General features: G+C 45.4%; 2 protein-coding genes and 1 non-coding gene across 4 annotated transcripts; 2 read left to right on the top strand and 1 right to left on the bottom strand.

The window, feature by feature from the left end:
• Window positions 1–926: 926 nt before the first annotated feature.
• Window positions 927–2,909, top strand: Snapin (SNAP associated protein). The gene is made up of 4 exons (XM_021646779.2): window positions 927–1,121; window positions 1,362–1,408; window positions 1,673–1,791; window positions 2,616–2,909. The coding sequence occupies exons 1-4, from the start codon at window positions 979–981 to the stop codon at window positions 2,715–2,717; spliced, it is 411 nt and encodes a 136-aa protein (XP_021502454.1). The 5' UTR covers window positions 927–978; the 3' UTR covers window positions 2,718–2,909.
• Window positions 2,910–4,227: 1,318 nt separating this feature from the next.
• Ilf2 (interleukin enhancer binding factor 2) lies at window positions 4,228–14,902 on the bottom strand. Of its 2 annotated transcripts, none has more exons than XM_021646776.2 (14): window positions 14,772–14,902; window positions 14,047–14,106; window positions 13,786–13,828; window positions 11,079–11,183; window positions 10,728–10,805; window positions 10,303–10,405; window positions 9,710–9,775; window positions 7,649–7,765; window positions 6,569–6,647; window positions 6,103–6,190; window positions 5,308–5,369; window positions 5,121–5,235; window positions 4,878–4,968; window positions 4,228–4,721 (listed from the first exon to the last, which is right to left on the bottom strand). In XM_021646776.2, the coding sequence occupies exons 1-14, from the start codon at window positions 14,774–14,776 to the stop codon at window positions 4,561–4,563; spliced, it is 1,173 nt and encodes a 390-aa protein (XP_021502451.1). In that variant the 5' UTR covers window positions 14,777–14,902; the 3' UTR covers window positions 4,228–4,560. The 2 variants fall into 2 exon arrangements, with proteins under 2 accessions (XP_021502451.1, XP_021502452.1); XM_021646777.2 differs by lacking the exon at window positions 14,772–14,902 and adding an exon at window positions 14,332–14,513.
• A 186-nt stretch (window positions 14,903–15,088) lies between these two features.
• Window positions 15,089–15,160, top strand: Trnam-cau (transfer RNA methionine (anticodon CAU)). The gene has a single exon. It is a non-coding gene; the product is annotated as a tRNA-Met (tRNA).
• The last annotated feature ends 4,514 nt before the right edge of the window (window positions 15,161–19,674 follow it).

Here is a 19,674-nt window from a genome sequence, read left to right as displayed (position 1 = left end):
ACTTGATAAACTTGGGTCAGATGGAAGGGGAGGAGGACCTCCCCTATCAGTGGACTGGGAGAGGGGAATGGGAGGAAATGAGGGAGGGAGGGTGGGATTGGGAGAGAATGAATAAACAGTGAATAAACTATAACATATAAAAAATAAAAATTTAATTTAAAAAAGAAATCTAACATGAATATGATCTGGCTTTCTCATCAATTCCCATGGGAAGGCTATGGACAATAGCAACTTATTTTCACCTTTGGAAAAAAAGAACAAAGGCCAGGAATGGTGGAGCACGGCTTTAATGTCAGCACTTGGAAGGCAGACGCCAGCAGATCTCCGTGAATTCAAGGCCAGCCTGGTTTACATAGTGAGTACAAGATACCCTGGGTTATGTAGAGAAACAGGTGTGTTGGCACACGACTGTAATCCCAGCAGTCAGGGAGTTAGAGTTAGGCAGATCGCAGTGAGTGTGAGGCCAGCCTGGTCTACAAAGCAAGGTCAGGGCAGCCAAGGCTAGACAGAAAAATCCTGTCTCGAAATAATAATAATAATAATAATAATAATAATAATAATAATAATATAAAATGAAATAAAATAAAGCTGGATGGAGGGGTGGAGCACGACTTTAATCCCCCAATCAGAAGTTAGAGCTGGAGTTTAGCCTGGTGTACAGAGCGAGTTCCAGGACAGCCAATGGTACACAGAGAAATCCTGTTTGGAAAAACCAAAAAAACAAAACTAAATAAATATCCAATCCAAAAGAAAAACGTTTCCTGAGGGCTCCTGAAGTCCCGCCCTCTTCAGGCCCATGGGAGAACTACAACTTCCAGAGGGCTCTAGTCCCGGCCATCCTCGCCCCGGGCTCTCTGAGGACTCCATTTCCCAGCTGCCGTGCAGCCTGGGTTTGTAAACGCCCCCTCGCGGCGCAAAGCGGTGTTTGTAGTTCCCGGCGGCCCTCGCGGCAGGCTGCGGGCGTCAGGGAAGTTCGTGATGGCGGCGGCTGGTTCCGCTGCCGTGTCAGGGGCAGGGACCCCAGTGGCGGGGCCAACGGGCCGGGACCTTTTCGCCGAGGGTCTCCTGGAGTTCCTGCGACCCGCTGTGCAGCAGCTCGACTCTCACGTGCATGCGGTCAGGTGCTGGACCGGGCTGCCGGGGGCGGGGCCTTGGAAACCGGCTTTTTAGGGGCGGGTCCACGGAAAGAAGACTAGATGAGTTCTTGAGACAAACTGATGTTGAGGCTGGGTAGAGGAGGATGAAGGGCGCGGGTGAGGCCTGTAAGTTGAGGTTAGCTTGTCTCAGTACTTGGGGAATAAGTAGAGCTCGTTTCCCGCGTTCCGTTCACTGACCGTGTAGGCCTTTGTGCTTCCTCACAGAGAAAGCCAGGTAGAGCTCCGGGAACAAATCGACAACCTAGCTACAGGTGAGTGAGCACCTGGAATACCTAGAACGCCTGAACTCACATCCAGGAGCTTTGTTTACCCAGGTTTTAGGCTAGCTTTCTGTCACTTGCTTCTCGATAGCAGAACTGCCCACAGGCACAATTTCTGGAGCGGTTTTAGGACACAATGAAAGAAAGGAAGGTGTCTGTAGCTCACACGAGTGTTTTTCATCCCATTCCTCTTTTACATTTCCTAAGAACAAAAAATGAGCCATTAGATGTTGGTTGCCCGTTTCCTCTTCCCAGAACTGTGCCAGATCAATGAGGATCAGAAGGTGGCCCTGGATCTGGACCCCTACGTTAAGAAGCTGCTTAATGCCAGGCGGCGAGTTGTCTTGGTCAACAATATTTTACAGAATGCCCAGGTAAAAAAACAAACAAACAAGACTTCCTAACAGCACAGTGGTGCACGCTCTAATTTCAGCATTTGATGGGCTAGGGCAAGAAAAATGGCCGGAACTTTAAGCATGGCCTGGACTACACAGGGACCATTAGCTTGGGCTATATAAGGCCCTCTCAAAAAAAAATATCTTAACACTTATCCTGCATTATCCTTCACTGTGTTGAAGAAAACAGTGAAAGCCACCAGAAGTTTTAACTATGGGGGGTAAAGAGTGGTGTTAACTAGTCTGATAATAAAGGCCCAAACTTCCCCATTACAGGGCTTCAGACTTAGGTTCTCTTGCATACTAGGCAAATGCCTGTAAATTTAATTCTTAACTTCTGGTGGCTGTCATTTACAGGTTTATGTATACTTAAAGGACTGACTTTAAGGGAGCCTAACCCACTAGAGAGATGGCTCAGAGGTTAAGAGCACTGTCTGTTCTTCCAAGGGTCCTAAGTTCAATTTTCAGCAACCTCATGGTGGCTCATAGCCTTCTATAGTGAGATCTGGTGCCCTCTTCTGGCGTGCAAGCAGAATGTATTATAAATCATAACTAAGAAATCTTTAGAGAGAGAACACCGAAATCACTGGGGCAGTGGTGGCACTCCCAGCACCTGTTAGCCAGAGACAGGTAAACCTGAGTTTGAGGCCAAATTGGTTTACAAAGCGAGTTCCAGGGCTACAGAGAAAACCTGTCTCAGGTGGGGAAAAGAGCCCAAGCCTAAGATAATCTTTCAGCACCTACTAGACTCAGATAAAACCTTTTACAGCAGTCATTGGATTCCCTGTCTTTCTGTCTTGTAGGAACGACTAAGGCGGTTAAACCACAGTGTTGCCAAGGAAACAGCTCGAAGGAGAGCAATGCTGGATTCAGGAGTTTACCCTCCTGGTTCCCCAAGCAAATAAGCATGGACCTGTGACCTGAATGTCCAAGTACTGTTCTCCAGCTGCCTTGTTTGGTAGACGTGAGAAGATTTCAGGAGTCTCTGAAGACCTTTGGTTTGTGTGAACTATGTAATTATACAGCAGTCTCAGGAAACATGTGCACAGCAGGACTGTTTCCTGAAGAACCTCCATTACAGCTTGTCCTTCCAAGAATGAGCCTCTACCTTTTGGTTTTTGTTTTGAAACAAGCTCTCAGCTTGCAGTTCAGGCAGGCCTCAAACATTAGTCTTCTTGCCTTAGCCTCCTGAATGCTGTGACTATAGATGTGCCAGGGTGCCTGGCTCAAACCTCCATACATTTCCCCCAGAGAACATTAAGTAGGTTAGGCATCATGTGTTAGGCAGTTCAGAAAACAGCAGATTTGGTGTCAAGCATACTTCCACTTCTCCCTCCTCTCACCAGTTCCTTGGGGAAGGTAGTAACCCTTCCAGTCATCCTACACATATATTTTTAATGTTTAGGTTATTAACTCTTAGCCAGTATCACAACTGTTGCCTTCATTACTGTCCAGAAGAGCATGACAAATGACATGAGATTCCAAGGTCTTAAGGGCAGAGCCTAGACAGCTGAGAGTCCCTAAGCTTCTGTGGTATTTTTGTTTAGGCTGTGTTATTTAAAGGCTTTTGGGATGGCTCAGAGGTTAAGAGCACTAGCTGTTCTTTCAAGTGGATTTCAGATCCTAGCACCTACATGGTCACTCACAGGAGCCTGTAACTCAAGTTCTAGGGGAATCCAGTGACCTCTATTCTGGCTTTTTTGGGTACAGCACACACATGCAGGCAAAATGTCCATTCACATAAAAACCTAAAGCTACATATTTGAGTCCCACCCTTTCCAGGCCTAGGTAACCAGTGTTAACAACACTGTTACTCTTATTACTTGAGCCTGGGCAAGGTTTTCTTGTGACTTCACTTGCCTTGTTTACAATTGAAGGCTTAGGCAAAGTCAAGGTAAATACTTCATCCTCTTGACTACCCAGGCTTGAATGTTACTGTTCAGCATTATTAAATAAATGCTTGTATTGGTTATTTTAACAAAAAATAACCAATGTTTTGTTTTATGGTTTCAAAAGGTTCAGACCATGGTCACCTTGATCCATGTGAGGTAATCAAGCGTCCATCTCATGCCAAGTTAGAGACAGGAATGCTGGGATTCTGCCTGCTTTCTCTTCTATCCCTTTCTGTCTAAGCATCCAGCACCTAGAATGCATTCACCCACATTTAGGGTTACTCCTCTGCAAACAATCCAGGTATCTTAGGCCAAAGTGACATGATAATTAACCATCAGTGTTTAAATGGTATTCCAGTTTACTCTCAAATACAGGAGGATTCTAGGAGTCCATTACTTTAATTCACGTAGCTTGAAATAGCAATCTCAGTGCTTATAATAAAAGATTCAACTTGAATTCTAATCAAGTGTATAGAAGGCAAAAATGGTTGCTACATATTGAAGAAAAATAAACCAAAAGCCCTACTAGGAAGTACTTTAATCATTTTTTCTTAGAAAAAAAATCCTGACACTTGATAGTTTACAACATTTCAACAAAAAGTACTGGTTGGGAGTGGTTAGGTTTAAATATTGGGAATGTGGCATTCTACTTCATCATAGATGAACGGATGGCATATGCAGTCACAAATGGGAGACCTCTATCTGCTTGGCCACTATCAAAACAGTGGAATGACATTTCTTTACGATTTGTTTTCCTTCCTGCTATCACCTATGCCACAGAAATGCCACCATATAAAGCCCCGTGGCGGCTGGCTTAGGCTCTTCTTCCTTTGGGCAGAAAAGAGTAAAGGGAAGGTCACTCCTGAGTCTCCATGCTCTCTTCTTCTTCCCCTTGAGGTGGCTCTTCCGTATTCTCCTCCTCCTCCTCTCCCTCCTTCTTCTCAGGTGGCTTCTCATAAGCCTTTTCTGAAGGTGTCACAATCACTCCATCCCAGGTAGATATTTCAGACGCAAGATCTGGAAGTGACAGGGATTTAAAAAAAAAAAAAAAAACCCAGTTCATACAAATAGCCCAGAAAACAAGCTAGGCTATACCCATACATATTAGGACACCTTAAGCAAGACAGCTTCTCTACAGATCAGAACCCCTAGACCACACCAGGGATAACTCACAGCTGGCATCCCCCTCCTGGCCAAGGATCTTCCTAAAGCCTCCATGGGAGAGAATTCGAACCAGAGTCTGAGCTGTGTAGCAGACCATATCCTCAAAAACAAGGAGGGGAAAATGAGCCAAAATAAGCACACTATACATGACTAAGACCCATGTGAATAAGGTGAAGACATTTTTTTTAATCTCAAGGATCCCCTGGTCCTTTGCCTTCTAGCCAAAATCCCATTTCATAGTTGTGTTAATACCTGCTGCTCTAGGGTCATGACTGTGTGTACCCTGAAGTTACCACTCTCACAGGGGTCAGTGATGCCCACTGACCCTGGCAGAAACAGTCCTGCAGCCAAAATCTGCAAGCAGCGCCTGAAACATAAAGACACTTAGAAACAAATCACACAAAACAGCTTACAACCAAACCCGAGGAGCGAGTTATACCTGTATGCCACATTCAGGGCCAAAGGCTGTCTGGTGGGGTTATTCATCACAGCATAGTGCCCCTGGAAGAGAGTGAATCTGGTAGGTATGCTACCAACTGGCAATTCTATGTTCAAACAAACTAAACTTTCAAGCTGTGACAAAAATTAGTCATAATGATAATGAGCTGATAGCAGTAACTATTTCCACTGAACACTAAAACCTCAATGAAGCAGTGAACTTTCAATCTTCCCAGACTGTTCACCTACTAAACTTTTGTTTTTTTGTTTTGTTTTTGTTTTGTTTTAAGACAGGGTCTCCCTTAATCACCTGGATCTCAAACCGCTCCTGCCTCAGCCTCTTTAAGACTGACCAAAATTTCTCTTAAACCTCATTGATATTGGTGGTTTAAGAGTAATCAAGCTAGCTGTGCACAGTGGCACACGCCTTAAATTCTGGCAGAGGCAGGCAGATCTCTGAATTTGAAGCTAACCAGGTCTACCAAGTGAGTTCCAGAACAGCCAGGGCTACACAAAGAAACTCGGTCTCAAAAAAAAAAAAAAAGATTCAAGCTGGAGGCAAAGGCAATGGATCTGGGTTCAAGGCCAGTCTGATCTAAAAATCGAGTTCTACTGATAGCCAGAGGAAACCCTGACTCAAAAAAATGAATGAATGAATGAACGAACGATAGATGAAGAGTGATTCAAACGCACCCTTGTCCCTTTCTGCAGTGCTGGCAATTGAATCAGGAGCCTCTCACATACCGCACAAGCACTTTACACAGAGCTACACCCTCAGCCATCCCTTTTCACTTACAAGTAGGTCAAGGATCCAGGGTGTGAGAGGCTCAAAGCCAGGAAAACGAATCCGTAAGTCCTTCAGCAATCGGATGAGAACTTTAACTCTGAATGTAAGAGAGCCAGTGGTTAGAGTAGTTGATCTGAGGAGTCAGATCGATGCTCTTTTATGAACTACCCATACAGTGCCCACCAGCTGCTCAGCAGAGAAAAGCATTTGTCCCGTAAGTCTAACAAACCTGAGCTCAGTCCCCAACACTCACATGAGAGAACTCCTTAAACTTGTCCTCAGGCTACATGACTCTGAAGTGCACACACCCATGCAGGCACACACCAAATATCAATTTATGCTCCTTCAATCTTGTTTATACTCATGTAAAACTCAAAGCCCAAACATCACATCTGAAATAGTTCTGTCTGAGGAAGTAGGGGCTGGGAAGTGTGTGTGTACTATTACTCATATACAAATGACCAATGAGACTCACGTGGACTGAGAAGCATTTTCTTCAAACCAGCGGGCATGTCGGATGGCTGCTAAGGCACTCTGCAACACCTTAATGTCCACTGAAGACAAGTACAACAGGCTAAGTCAGGCTAAGTGTCAACTCATCAACCCTAATACCCAGCTAGAAATGTGCAGAGCTACAGTAGCCAGCTGTCCTATGTTGCAGTGTCATGACACCTGTCCAACACCACCATTTCTCTCCAGGCAACTCTGAAAACGCACATCTTTTTCCAATAGTCAATTTCCCTTCACAAAGATTTATACTGGCTTTTACTTTTTACCTTTTTCAAGATTTTTTTTCTTCTGCAATCCTTTTCTTTTTTATAATTAACTAACTAGTCTTAAAGTATTTGAGTTTTTCAAAACAGGGTTGGTTTCTCTGTATAGCCCTGACTGTCCTGGAACTTGCTTTGTAGAACAAACTGTCCTTGAACTTACAGAGATCTGCCTGCCTCTGCCTCCCAAATGCAGGGATTAAGGCTCACACCACAATGCCCCTGGCTAATAATTTATTATTTGTTAAAGATTTATTTATTTTACGTTAATGAATGCTGCATGTACACCTGCATGCCAGAAGAGGGCATCAGATCCCAGTATCGATGGCTATGTGCCACTGTGTGGTAGCTGGCAATTGATTTCAGAACCTCTGGAAGGGTGCTCTTAACCGCTGAACCACCTTTCCAACCCTAATAATTTATTTTTATTTCATGTGCATTGGTGTTTTGCCTATATATATGTCTGGGTGAGGGTTTCAGATACTAGAGCTACAAAGAGTTGTGAGCTGCCATGTGGGTGCTGGGAAGTGAACCCGGGTTTTCTAGAAGAATGCTCGGTGCTCTTAACCTCTGAGCCATTTCTCGGCCCCTTCTGCAATCCTTTTTAATGCTTTGAAAACTCACCAGGAAGCTGGTAAAACTACTTACAAACTATGAGGAAAGGAACACTCCTTCACAGTGACTAAACACTAAGATTTCCAGAAAGCTTCAAAGCTTTGGGTATCCAGCTGTCTGTCCCACCCCACCCCAATACCTCCTAACAACGGGGAGAGGGAGAGACTTACAATGGAGTTCTGGATCCAGTTTTCGGAGATTAGGTGGCACTGTTGTAATGAGAATTTTCACTGTAGCATCAGAAGAACTAATTTCAAAGCCAGTTTCATTAGTCAGCATGGTCAAAACTAAAAGAACAAAATAATAAAAAAGATGTAAAACATACTTGTTCTGTTTTGCTTTTTTTAAGAAAATTACATTTAGGGGGCTGGAGAGATGACTCAGAGGTTAAGAGTACTGCTTGCTCTCCCAGAGGTCCTGAGTTCAATTCCCAACAACCACATGGTGACTCATAACCATCTATAATGAGATCTGGTGTCTTCTTCTGGCATTCAGGTATACATGCAGGCAAAACATTGTATACACAATAAATAAATATTAAAAAAAGAAAATTACGTTTATTTCGAGTGTGAGAGTAGGAACTCTCAGCACACCTGCAGAGGCCAAAGGACACCTGCAGGAATCAGTTCTCTCCTCCCACCGTGCAGGTCCCAGGGAATGAACTCAGATCATCTAGGCTTGGTGGCAAGTGCCTTCACCCACTGAGCCATCAAGCTTTTGAGACAAGACCTCATGTAGCTCAGGCTGCTTCCCAAAACATCATGTAGCCAAGGATGACTTTGAACTCCTTATCCTCCTTCCTCCAACTAGTCTTGAGTCTAAGAATGTACCACCAAACCTGGTGTATGTGATTCTAAACCCTGATCTCAGAACTTCACATATGCAAGACATGCACTCTACCAGCTGAGCTCTATCTCCCCAGCCTTCTTTTTGTCATAAGGTCTTACCATGTGTATAGTTCAGGCTGGCCAATCCCCTTGCCCCAGCTTCCAAAATGTGGGGTTATAGGTGTGCCACATCTGGTTTAACAGGTAGGTTTTTGGATAATGGGTTAGTTTTTTGTTGTTGTTGTTTTAAGATTTATTTATTTATTATTTATATAGTATTCTATCTGCATTTGTGCCTGTAGGCACCACATCTTGTTACAGATGGTTGTGAGCTACCATATGGTTGGCGGGAATTGAACTCAGGACCTTTGGAAGAACAGCCAGTGCTCCTAACCTGTGAGCCATCTCTCCAGCCCTAGTGAGTTAGTTTTTAAAGCAAGATGTGTACGTATGGAAGACTGGTCTCAAACTCCACATCCTCCTGCTTATGCTGTCCAAGTTCTGGGATCGCAAGCATGAACCAAAAAACGTCAATAAGAGCTTGGATACCAGTAACTGGAAGGTGGCAACAGGAGACCATCAGGTGTGCCAGACCAACCTGACTTCATGATACCCTATCTCAGAAGGTAGGGGAGGGAGAAGGACAAGACAAAACATGAGATCAGAAGCAACAAGAGACCTGGAGATGAAACTCGGCGGCAGACAGATTTCCCAGCATGTATGAGAGGCACTGAGTTCATCTCAATACCACACACATACAAAAAAGTAATACAAGTTCAAGCTGAGGGTCATTTCTGAATTAGTTTTAAAATGGAAATCAAGAGCTCAGTGGTGCATCCTACCACATGGGAGGCTGAAGCAGGAGGGATATAATTTGAGGCCAGCCTGGGCTACAGAGTAAGTCTCTACCTTATAACCCACCTTTCATAATATAAGAAAATAAGTGTGACTACCTGAGGCTCCTGCTGACCTCTGACCTACAATGACCTGATTAGGTTTTTTTGTTGTTGTTTTGTTTTGTTTGTTTGCTTCTGTTTTTTTTAAAGATTTATTTGCGTTATAGACCAGACAGTTATAAACTACCCTGTGGATGCTGGGAATCGAAACAGCATCCTCTGGAAGAGGAGCCTGTGCTCTTAAACCGCTAAGCCAACTCTCTAGCCCTTTAAAGATTTATTTATTTATTATTTATACAGTATTCTGCCTGCATGTACGCCTCCACACCAGAAGAGGTAGTGGTACCAGATTTCATTATACATGGCTAATGAATTGCTGGGAATTGAACTCAGAACTTTTGGGAGAACTGCCAGTGCTCTTAACCTCTAAACCATCTTTCCAGGCCCAACCTGATTGTAAGACCAGCTGCTATGGCTACTACATACAGATTCAGCAACAAACTCAGACCTTCTGAGGGGTCCTGTGCTCTCAGGCTTTCCACGACTTTGTTCCCCAGGGCAGCAACAGCTTCCACTAGATTAGAAAAAAAAAAGGTATAATGTTATAGTATATATTTTATGTCAACAACCTGACATTTATATTTCTACCCCACAGACTGAAGTATATTCAACTAGAATGAATACTCTTGTCAAGGGGAATGAAAGCCTGGAGAGAGAACTTGGAAGGCCCAGGAAACAAGAACTAAAGATGTATGCCGCCGCCACCCAGCTTACACACACAAAACAAAACAAAAACACCAAAGAGCCTGGTATGCTGGCAGATAACTTTAATCCCAGCACTCATAACACTAATACATAACATATAACACTAGTAGAAATAAGTCTATAAAAACCTTTCAACTGAAGAAGGGTGAGCTGAGACTCTTGCTAACCTCTGGCCTACACTGATCTGTTTCTAAGGCCAGCTGCTGTGGTCACTACGTACATACTCAACCCCAACCTCAAACTGTCTGAGGGATCCTGGGCTCAGGCGACCCATGACAAGCTAACATGCCCAAGGCCCTGTGTCGAACCCCAATGAGAAAGATAAGAGACACTCACAGGTCGGCAGGATCTTCAGTATTACCACCAAGTCGGCCACATTGTGTCCTGTAGTCATTGTCCCCTTTTTATATGATCCTACCTGTCGGACTTCTTCAATTTGCTGTTGAAAAGGGATTTCAGGGAAGTTTAGAAAAACAAAGGTGCTGAGTCCTCGCAGAACTATTTCAGTTGCTACCCAGATGTGGAAGCAGCTTCAATGAATGAAATCACATCCCCCAAACAACCACACATAAAAGCTGGGCATGGCTAGCTGACCATACAAAGCTTGTCCTCAAGATCAGGAATTCCAGAATTCCACTGTACTTTTCACTTTAGGATTTGATTTGGACAACAGACAACTGAAACGTTAACAGGAAAGAGCCAAGGAAATTTCCATACCACCAAGGATGCCCTTTCTTAGAATTAAGTCATCGAAAACTCACCACTTCAAATGTCCCTGGAGCCACAATCAAGTTGTCAATCACATTGTTTATTTTTGTCACCAAAGAAAGGATAGAAGCCTGAAAACATTACAAAGTAAAAATATCATAAGGCCAAAAATAACATACAACATATATATTTAATCTATTTATATCATCATAAGACTCTCCACCCACAAGAAGAAGAACATGAATAATTAAACACCCAGGAGTTTGGGCTCTGATAATAGCCTTGATGGGAATCAAACCTAGGGCCTCAAGTATCCACCACTGGCCTACAATCCAAGACAACACCCCTTAACCAGATGGAGTATTTTCTTTAGGCTCTTAACACAGCCTCAGGAAAGCACATACCTGCTCAGCAGAATTGGGGGCAAGGTCCTGGTTCCTCTTCAGCAAGGCTTCACTGAAGGAGGTTTCATCAGGTGCTGGCTTGACCCGGGGAAAAGCCATTTCACACTAAATCAGCAATTAAAGTATGTTACTTACCAAAAATAATACACGGAAGAAGAACTAGAGAGACAGCTCAGCAGCTAAGAGCACCACTGGCTCCTTTTCCAGAGGTCCTGAGTTCAATTCCCAGTAACCACATGGTGGCTCACAAACATCTATACTGGTATCTGATGCCCTCTTCTGGCATGCAGGGTGTATGTGTAGAGAGAGAGCACACATTTGCATCAATTACATAAATAAATAAATTACATAAAAAAATAATAATAATCTCTGTGAGTTCAAGGGCAGCCTGATCTACAGAGCAAGTTCCAGGACAGCCAGGACTAAGCAGACACCCTGTCTTGAAAAAACAAAGCAAAACAAATAAACAAAAACAAAGAAAGAAAAAATATGCATACAGTTTGTTTGTTTTTTCCTGATACTACAACAGAAAAAAAAAAATGCTGTACACTTACAGTCCTAGCACTTTGAAGACAGAGACAGGGGAATCAGCAACTCAAAACCATCCTGGGCTTCATGAGACCTGGTCTCAAAAAGTATATAAACAGGACCCCGTGAGATGGCTTAGTAACAAAGGCCCTGAGTCATCAATTCCTGAGACCCACACAGGAAACCAAATCCTGCAAGCTGTCCTCTGGTCTTCGCTGTGATGTACATGTAGCAATAAATGTAAAATAAATAAACACGTTTTAAAAAATAAAAATAGAAAGCTGGGTACAGTGCTTATAATCCCAGCACTCAGGGAGGCAGAGACAGATGGATCTCTATGAGTTCAAGGCCAGCCTGGTATACAAACAAGTTAGGACAGCCAAGGCTACACAGAGAAACCCTGTCTCGAAAAACCATAAATGAATAAAAGAATGAATGGATAGAGATGGCGGGACTGGAGAGATGACTCAGCAGTTAAGAACACTGGCTGCTTTTACAGAGGACCCAAGTTCAATTTCCACCCCCCACATTGTGGCTCACAACTGTCTGTAATTCCAGTTCCAGTGGATCTAACACCCTCACACAGACATATATGGAGGCAAAATACCAACACACATAAAATAAAAATAAATCATTTTAAAATGGTGATGATGATAAAAGGGCTGGAAAGAAGGCTTAGCACTGGATGTTCTTGAAGGGCCCAGGTTCAATTCCTAGCACCTCCCTGGGGCTCAGAACCACCAGTTAACTGCAATTCCAAGGACTCTGACTCCCTCTGCAGCTTCCACTGGTACTAGGCATGTGTACAGTGCAAATACATACAGAGAGACACTCAAATATAAATCTTTAGGAAAGCATCTACCCCCACCAGAAAGTTGTACATCTGATTCTACTTTTTCCATCTATTCCCGTCTTAAAGCCATTACACCTTGCAACACTTGTTTTTAACTCCTTCAGATGTTCAACTGCAAATACAAATAAGAACAACCTAATTCCAGTTCTCATTACTCTGTTGTTCCGTTATTTTCTGAGGCAGGGTGTCATATAACCTGGCTGGCCTGAGCTTGCTATGTAGCTGAGGACGGCCGTAAACTCACCCTCCGCCCCTGCGGAAGTTCCGTGTGTGTGGATTACAGCTGGGCATCACCATACCTGGGTATGAAATGCCCAGGGCTCTGTGCATGCTGAGTGAGCACCCTACCAACTGAGCCCCACACCCGGCCAAAGCACTTTACAGTAAGAGAAAGGCTGAGTCAGGTGTGGTGGTCCTCCCTGTAATCCCAGCACTGGGCAGGCAGAGGCGGTGTGGACCTCCGTGAGTACCACGCCAGCCAAGGACACTGCCTCAAAATAAACAAACAAATAAATCCTAAAATATTTTAAAAAACAACTATTTTCCAGAACAAATATTACAATCAATCCACATTATCTTCCCTGCCCTGTTTACGCTGTTCTGCTCTTGTTGAAACAGTTCACTGTGGTAGCCTAGGATGGCCTCGAACCCTGAACATGATCTTCCTGCCTCAGGCTTCCATTCCTGGGATTAAAAAACAACTACAGTCACTCCTCAGACTGGCAGGTGACCTGGCTTGTTTTTTACTATTTATTAATGTAGATGTGAGTGCCCCCCCCATGGGCAGAAGCCCGTGGAAGTCAACAGAGACAAAAGATCCTCAGGAACTGGAGTCACAAACGCATGTATACTGCAATGTAAGTGCCGGGAATCAAACGTGCATCCTCTGCTAGGGCCATGTTATATGTCTGTATCTATAGATCTGTAGGTGGACAGTGCAGTCACGTACAGTAAGTACAAGGCTAGTAAAAGAGAACTAGGAGTTGGGGTTATATGTCTAGCGTGCTCAAGCTCCGGGGTTCAAATCTCTAGCATTCAAACTAAGCAAGTAAAAACTTGAGCCAGAAGGGGCAGTGCATGCTGGTAGTGCCAGCACTCAGGAGGCTGAGGCAGGAGGATGGAGAGTTTGCAGTCAGCTTGGGCTATACAGTGAGTCTCAGGCCAGACAAGCAGCAGAGGAAGACCCTCTCTCAAACAGACAACACATCTGTTCTTGCTCCTACTCCAAACAGCATCTGACTTCGCTAACAAGGAGATTCTGGGCTTCGTTTTTACATCTGCCAGTGAGCAGTGGCCAGGAAAGTCCTCCAAAGCCAGAATACTCACCAAATAGAAATCAAAAGGGATATGGGGCACAAAAGGCCTGAACCTGAAACAGGAAAACAATCCAAGATTATTCAAGAAAAAGCAAGGGAGAGGTACACAATGCACCAATTTTGTCTTAAGAATTCAAGAGTCTCTGAGTGGCATCATTCTTAGCAAAATGCCAGGTTCACTTGGCAGGACATCAGGGGAAACCAACTACAACAGTCCACTCCAAACTTCATCCCGATGACTGAAAACAAACCATGGCAAGGCCAAACTCACCCTCCTCCAGGGCCTCCTCTGGAACCAAAGCGCCCACCACGACCACGTCCTCTGTCACCCCTGAAAACGCAGACATTTCGCCCTCACTTCGCTGAAAAACGTCTTCATCACCCCGTCCACGTTACTTCAACTCGGCTCACCTCACCCGACCCCAACTACGGAGGCAGAGTTTCCACGCTCCCTTTCCGACGCCCAGTGGTGCCCAGCCCCACCTCCCGGACATCCGAATTCCGGACTCTTCTCCTTGGGTTTGGGGACGGCGGTCTCGGGCATCTCCCGCCTCACCTCCCGAGGGCCGCGACTGCAGCCGGCACCACAGCCGACTCCTAATTCCGCATCTTGCCGAAGCTCACGTCGGGAAAATGCGGGTTCCGGGGCCTGACACACCCCCCCCGCTCAGCCTTCTCCCCCGCCCGGGAGGCTCTCCAGTCCTCATAGTCAGAGGGCCGCGCCTTCCCTTTCCTTCAAACAGCTGCCGGGCCGTCGGCCGGCCAGGGCGCACCGGAAAGGCCCGGGAGGACTCCTCCCCTTCCTCCTCCCCCGACGCCCGAGCCCACGGCGGCCGGCCAGCCCGGGCCGATTCCCCGCCTCCGCCCGCCTCCCCCTCCGCACGCGCCGGCCGCGCTGGCCGCCGGCGCCCGCCGAGCCGCCCGGGCCTCCCACCCCGTTTCAGCCCGCCCTCCCGAGGCCTCTGCAGAAACTCTCAGGCACCCCCGTCCCCTCACCTCATGGCTCGCCTAATCCTGAACAATGGAGGCCACTCAACCGCCCTTTCCCTGGAAGACTCGGGCCGGTGGAAGAACGTCCGGCCGGCGCGTCCCAACAAACCCCGGCGCGATAGGCTCCCACCTCCCGCCGTCCCTCGTGGCTATTGGTCAACTCATTGACCAATGAGCTATGCCCTGTATCAGGAACCAACCAATAAAAGGACACAGCGGAGACGATGGCAATTCCCCCTGTGGCCGGTAGGGGGCGCGCAGAATTACGGACAGTGAACTAAGTAAGGTCTTCTACGGTAATGTAGAGCTATCTAGCAGTGGGTAGCAGAGTGGCGCAGCGGAAGCGTGCTGGGCCCATAACCCAGAGGTCGATGGATCGAAACCATCCTCTGCTATCGGAGACTGTTTCTTTTCTTGCGTTCTTGGAGGTCTCATTTTTATAGTAGAAATAAACTTTACAGCAAGAAATAAAATTATTTTCTTCTCCAAAAAAAAAAAAAAAAAAAGAAAAAGAAAAAATTCAGACTGGGCCTTGCTTAGTCATTCACTACCATTATTCCTTCGGTATTATTACTGCTATTTAATTCTTTTTATTGAAGATATTTTCATACAATGTTCTGATCACGTATTTCCCCTCTCCCAACCAGGCACAAATCCACCCCCGGCGTCCCTAAACTGCGTGAGACAAATACTGATGTGTTACTCACTTTCGCAGGCATGTATTCCTTCCAAGGAACCTAACGTTACCTAAACTGAAGTCAAGGATAACTTCTCGGGTCAGCAGTCCCGCCCCCGAGGCCCACGTGCCGGGGGAGAGCAGCGGTTTCTGCGTGAGTGCACTGTGTGTGCTGTGGGTGTGGGAACGTCCCTGAGCACGACTCAGGTCAAGGCCACAGAAAAGTTTGTTCACAAGAGATACTTCGGTAGAGCGCGGTGCAGCGCCTGAGACGAGCCGCCGCAGAGGGCTCTCTGTGAGTCCAGGGTCGGCCTGGGTCACCTAGCCAGGCCGCGCCACACAGGTCTGCAACCTGAGATGCTACAACGTGGGCTTTCTCCATGGGCCTACAACAAACAAACAAACAAAAAACCCAATAGTTTATCTTCTCAGAAAGGGACCCATTCTGGATTTCTACCATCACGGATGAGGCTTGCCTTTAGATTTTTTTTTTTTTTTTTAATTCGGGCTGGAGACCTAGCTCAGACAAGGCTCAGCAGTACGCTCTGCTCTTTGGGGGAACTGGAATTCATCTACTATCTTCTGCCATCTGAGGTCCTCACACAAAAGCACCTACACACACATACGCATAACTTAAAATAAATCTTTAAACCGGGTGCGGTTTTTCTACACAGAGAAAAACCCTGCCTCTATTATATATATATGAAGTATATATACACATATATACACATATACATGTATCTACATATATATATACATAGATTATACTTCATATATGCATATATGTATATGAAGTTAATTTATTTAGGGGCTGGAGAGACGGCTCAGCGGTCAAGAGCACTGGCTACTCTTTCAGGAGAGGGCATCAGTTCCCATCACTAAAATAGTGGCTCACAACTGTCTGTACTCGGGTTCCAGGGCCTCAGCGCATTACTTACCCGATTCTTAGCTTCCGTGGAAGGTACCCAGGACTCGGTGCGTCCCTCTGTTGGCCTTGCCTCTTCACCTGCAGCAGCTTGCAGGGGTGCCTCTCTGTCCACTCTGGCCGGTCTGTTGGCCACATGCCAAGTGACCAGACCATCGCAGGAGATGACTTCTCCAGTATCTCATTTAGTGAGACAGCGGCCGACAGGTGTGTGATGGCAGTAGTTATTAAAGACAGAGCACACAGAACCTGGAGACGTGGCACAGAGATTAAGGGCCCTGGCTGCTCTTCCAGACGTCCTGAGTTCAATTCCTGGGAATCACATGGTGGCTCACAATCTATCTATGATGAGATCTGGTGCCCTCTTCTGGTCTGCAGAATACTGTATAAGTAAATCTTAAAAAAAAAAAAATTAAATAAACAAAAATAAGAGAACCCACAATCACTGATGAAGTTTGTACCAGTATAGGTAAGGGAGATGCTGCCAAGTAGCCATGGACATTGAGATCGATGACTTCGTCTTAAATGGAATTTACAAGCTGACTAGCAGGTGCTAGTCTTGTTTTTCCATACCTTTGGCAGGAAACTGGCTTTAGGTTCTCCTTGCTGCTAAACGCCTCTCTGTTGATTACAGCTAGGGTTCCTCACTTAGCAAGGCCCAGGTCTTCACAGCCATCTTTGAACCCTACAACTCCACAGTCTCTACACGACCCTGCAGCCCTGACTGTAATTTCATGGTGGGCAATGAGGTCATCTGTGATACCTAATACCTATCATAGTAATTGTCTTGTTAGCCAGATCATGTCTTCTATTGCTGCCTCTCTTCCATTTGGCAGATTTTCACATCCATCTTCCTACAGTTTCACACGCTCCTGACTTCTAGACTGAGAAAGCCATCAGGAGCAGGTTTCTTCGGCAAAGATCACCTGTTGCAGGATATTTGAGCCCATTGTGAATCTCAAAATTGTGAACTGTAAAACCCTGTTTCTTGTTTAGTGTGGTTTGGCCCTACCACACACCTTTAATACAAGAAAGTTCTGCTTATTATAAACAGGTGATTATGGTATGGTTCAGCCGTCACTAGGATACACCTTTAATCCAAGAGTTTTCTGTACACAGGATTTAATAAAGTTAACCCCAGGCCAAGAGGCAGAGCAAACCAGCTGACAGATTAAAGAGTAGGAGGAAGTTTGAGTTGAGGGGTATTTAAGACAGTGTGGAGAAGTAGGAGGAAGTTTAGCTCTCTAGCTCTTGAGCTTTAGCTCTCTGGGTTTTGGGACTTTTTGAGCTTTGAGTCGGCAAGCCTTTGGCCTTGGGTTTTTTTTGACCTTTTCCTCCTGGGCTGTCAGCTGAGCTAGTGAGCCTTTTGGGCTTTTTCCATGGGGAATGGAGCAGAGAAGGAAGGTCAGCCGGGTGCTCTCTCTGCCTCTCTGAGCTAGCAGGTTTTCACCGCAGCATCTGGCTCCTGAGTCTTTACTGGTAAAACAGAACTGTTGGGATTCTCATTCTTTTGCAACAACAATCATCAGTGCTTACTTTGAGCTAGCCAAGCACATGGTAAAATATAACTTCACCATGGAAAACACAGGGCTTTGATGCCTCTTGTGCCATGCTGATCCACCATTAAGATCATGTCCAGCATATAGTTTGTAGTCTGATACTGTGGTGGCCTCAAGGCTGGCACACATCTCTCCCAGTGTTACCTGGTGGAGACCTGGACCAGCCACAGGGAGCTGTAAGCATGCTGAATAGCACCAGTGCCTTTGCTGAGGCCTGGCATCACCGAGACCACAAGTTTGGCCTGATATGTGCAAGGTGTATCTTGTTCACTGCATGAAGGCATAGAGTGAGGAGGGACTTTTGAAGCCCATGAGGACATTGCTACCCTACAGAAATAGTATAAGAGGTTGGTGTGGATGCTGTGGAAGGGGAAGGGAGGGAGAAGGAAAGGAATACTAACCATCCATTGATTTCACTGCAGCAACAGGCCTTATTTCTACAACTTCACCTTCTGCACTGAAACTGCAGCTTCAGTGGATTATAGAAAAACTGTAATGTTTTTTTTCTATATCCATTCAAGCTCCCAAATAACGACACAGAGACCTTTCACATTTATTAACCTTCGCTGACAGTTGTTAAAACTTCCTGATTAGATTAGCTTTGCTCATCTTTCTTTTTTAAATTTATTTACTTTTATTTTATGTACATTGGTGTTTTGTCTGCATTTGTGAGAGGGTCAGATCCCTGGAACTGGAGTCATAGACAGTTGTGAGCTGCCATGTGGGTGCTGGGAATTGAATCAGAGTCTTCTGGAAGAGCAGCCAGTGCTCTTAACCACCGAGCCATCTCTCCAGCCCCCTCTTTGCTCATCTTAAAAAATAATTCATCAATATTTTTATCTGTTTCCACCATACTGGCCAGAGTTCACCAACCTAACAATGTTTCCAGTCCAGCCATTTCCGGCTTTATCAGAAACATATGAGAACCTCTACTTGGGTATCTGTAAGCACCTCAAATTCTTGCTTTAGTTTCCCGACTAAAGACATCAGTGTTCCTTAGACCCCTCTCTTCTCAGAGTCCTACATAACACATTATACTCGTCGTACAAAGCTTTACTGATCCCATTTCCTCTGCCCTACTTCCTGCTGTCATTCCCACTTTCTAGATCAGAATTAAACATACAAACTCCTAGAGCGGTCAGGGAATGTGCCTGAGGGAAATAAGGTAGGTAGAAGCCATCATTAGGGAGGTCATGGCATCGTTCCCATCGATTGTGCATGAAGGATGCAGCGCCTAGGTTGCTAACTTTTCAATGTTTCTAGAAAAAATAGAGGGTTAAGTGGTTAAGAGTGCTTGCTGCTGTTACAGAGGACCTAGGTCTAAGTTAGGAGCCCAGCCCCTGTGTGGATGGATCACAACTGCTTACAACTCTAGCTCTAAGGGATGAAAAGCCCTCTTCAGGCCTCTTAGGGCAGCTGCACAACACACACATACTCAATAAAACTTTTTTTAAGGATTGATTTATTTGTACAGTGTTCTGCCTGCACCTGTGCCTGCACACCAGAAGAGCGTACTAGGACTCATTATAAATGGTTATGAGCCACCATGTGATGCCTGGGAATTGAACTCAGGACCTTTAGAAACAAGGGCCAGTGTTCTTAACCTCTAAGCCATCTCCCCAGTCCCAAAGCTTTCTTTTTTTTTTTTAAATCAGGAGATGGGAAAGAGGGCTTGGCGGTCAGGAGGACACACCCCTGTATTGGTAGACTACAGGTCTGTTCCCAAACACCTGACACCATGGTTGACAA

This window comes from Meriones unguiculatus, chromosome 1 (assembly GCF_030254825.1).
Source record: "Meriones unguiculatus strain TT.TT164.6M chromosome 1, Bangor_MerUng_6.1, whole genome shotgun sequence".
Lineage (NCBI taxonomy): Eukaryota > Metazoa > Chordata > Mammalia > Rodentia > Muridae > Meriones > Meriones unguiculatus.
Note: the sequence above shows the minus strand (reverse complement) of the source record. Positions and strands in the feature narration are given on the sequence as shown.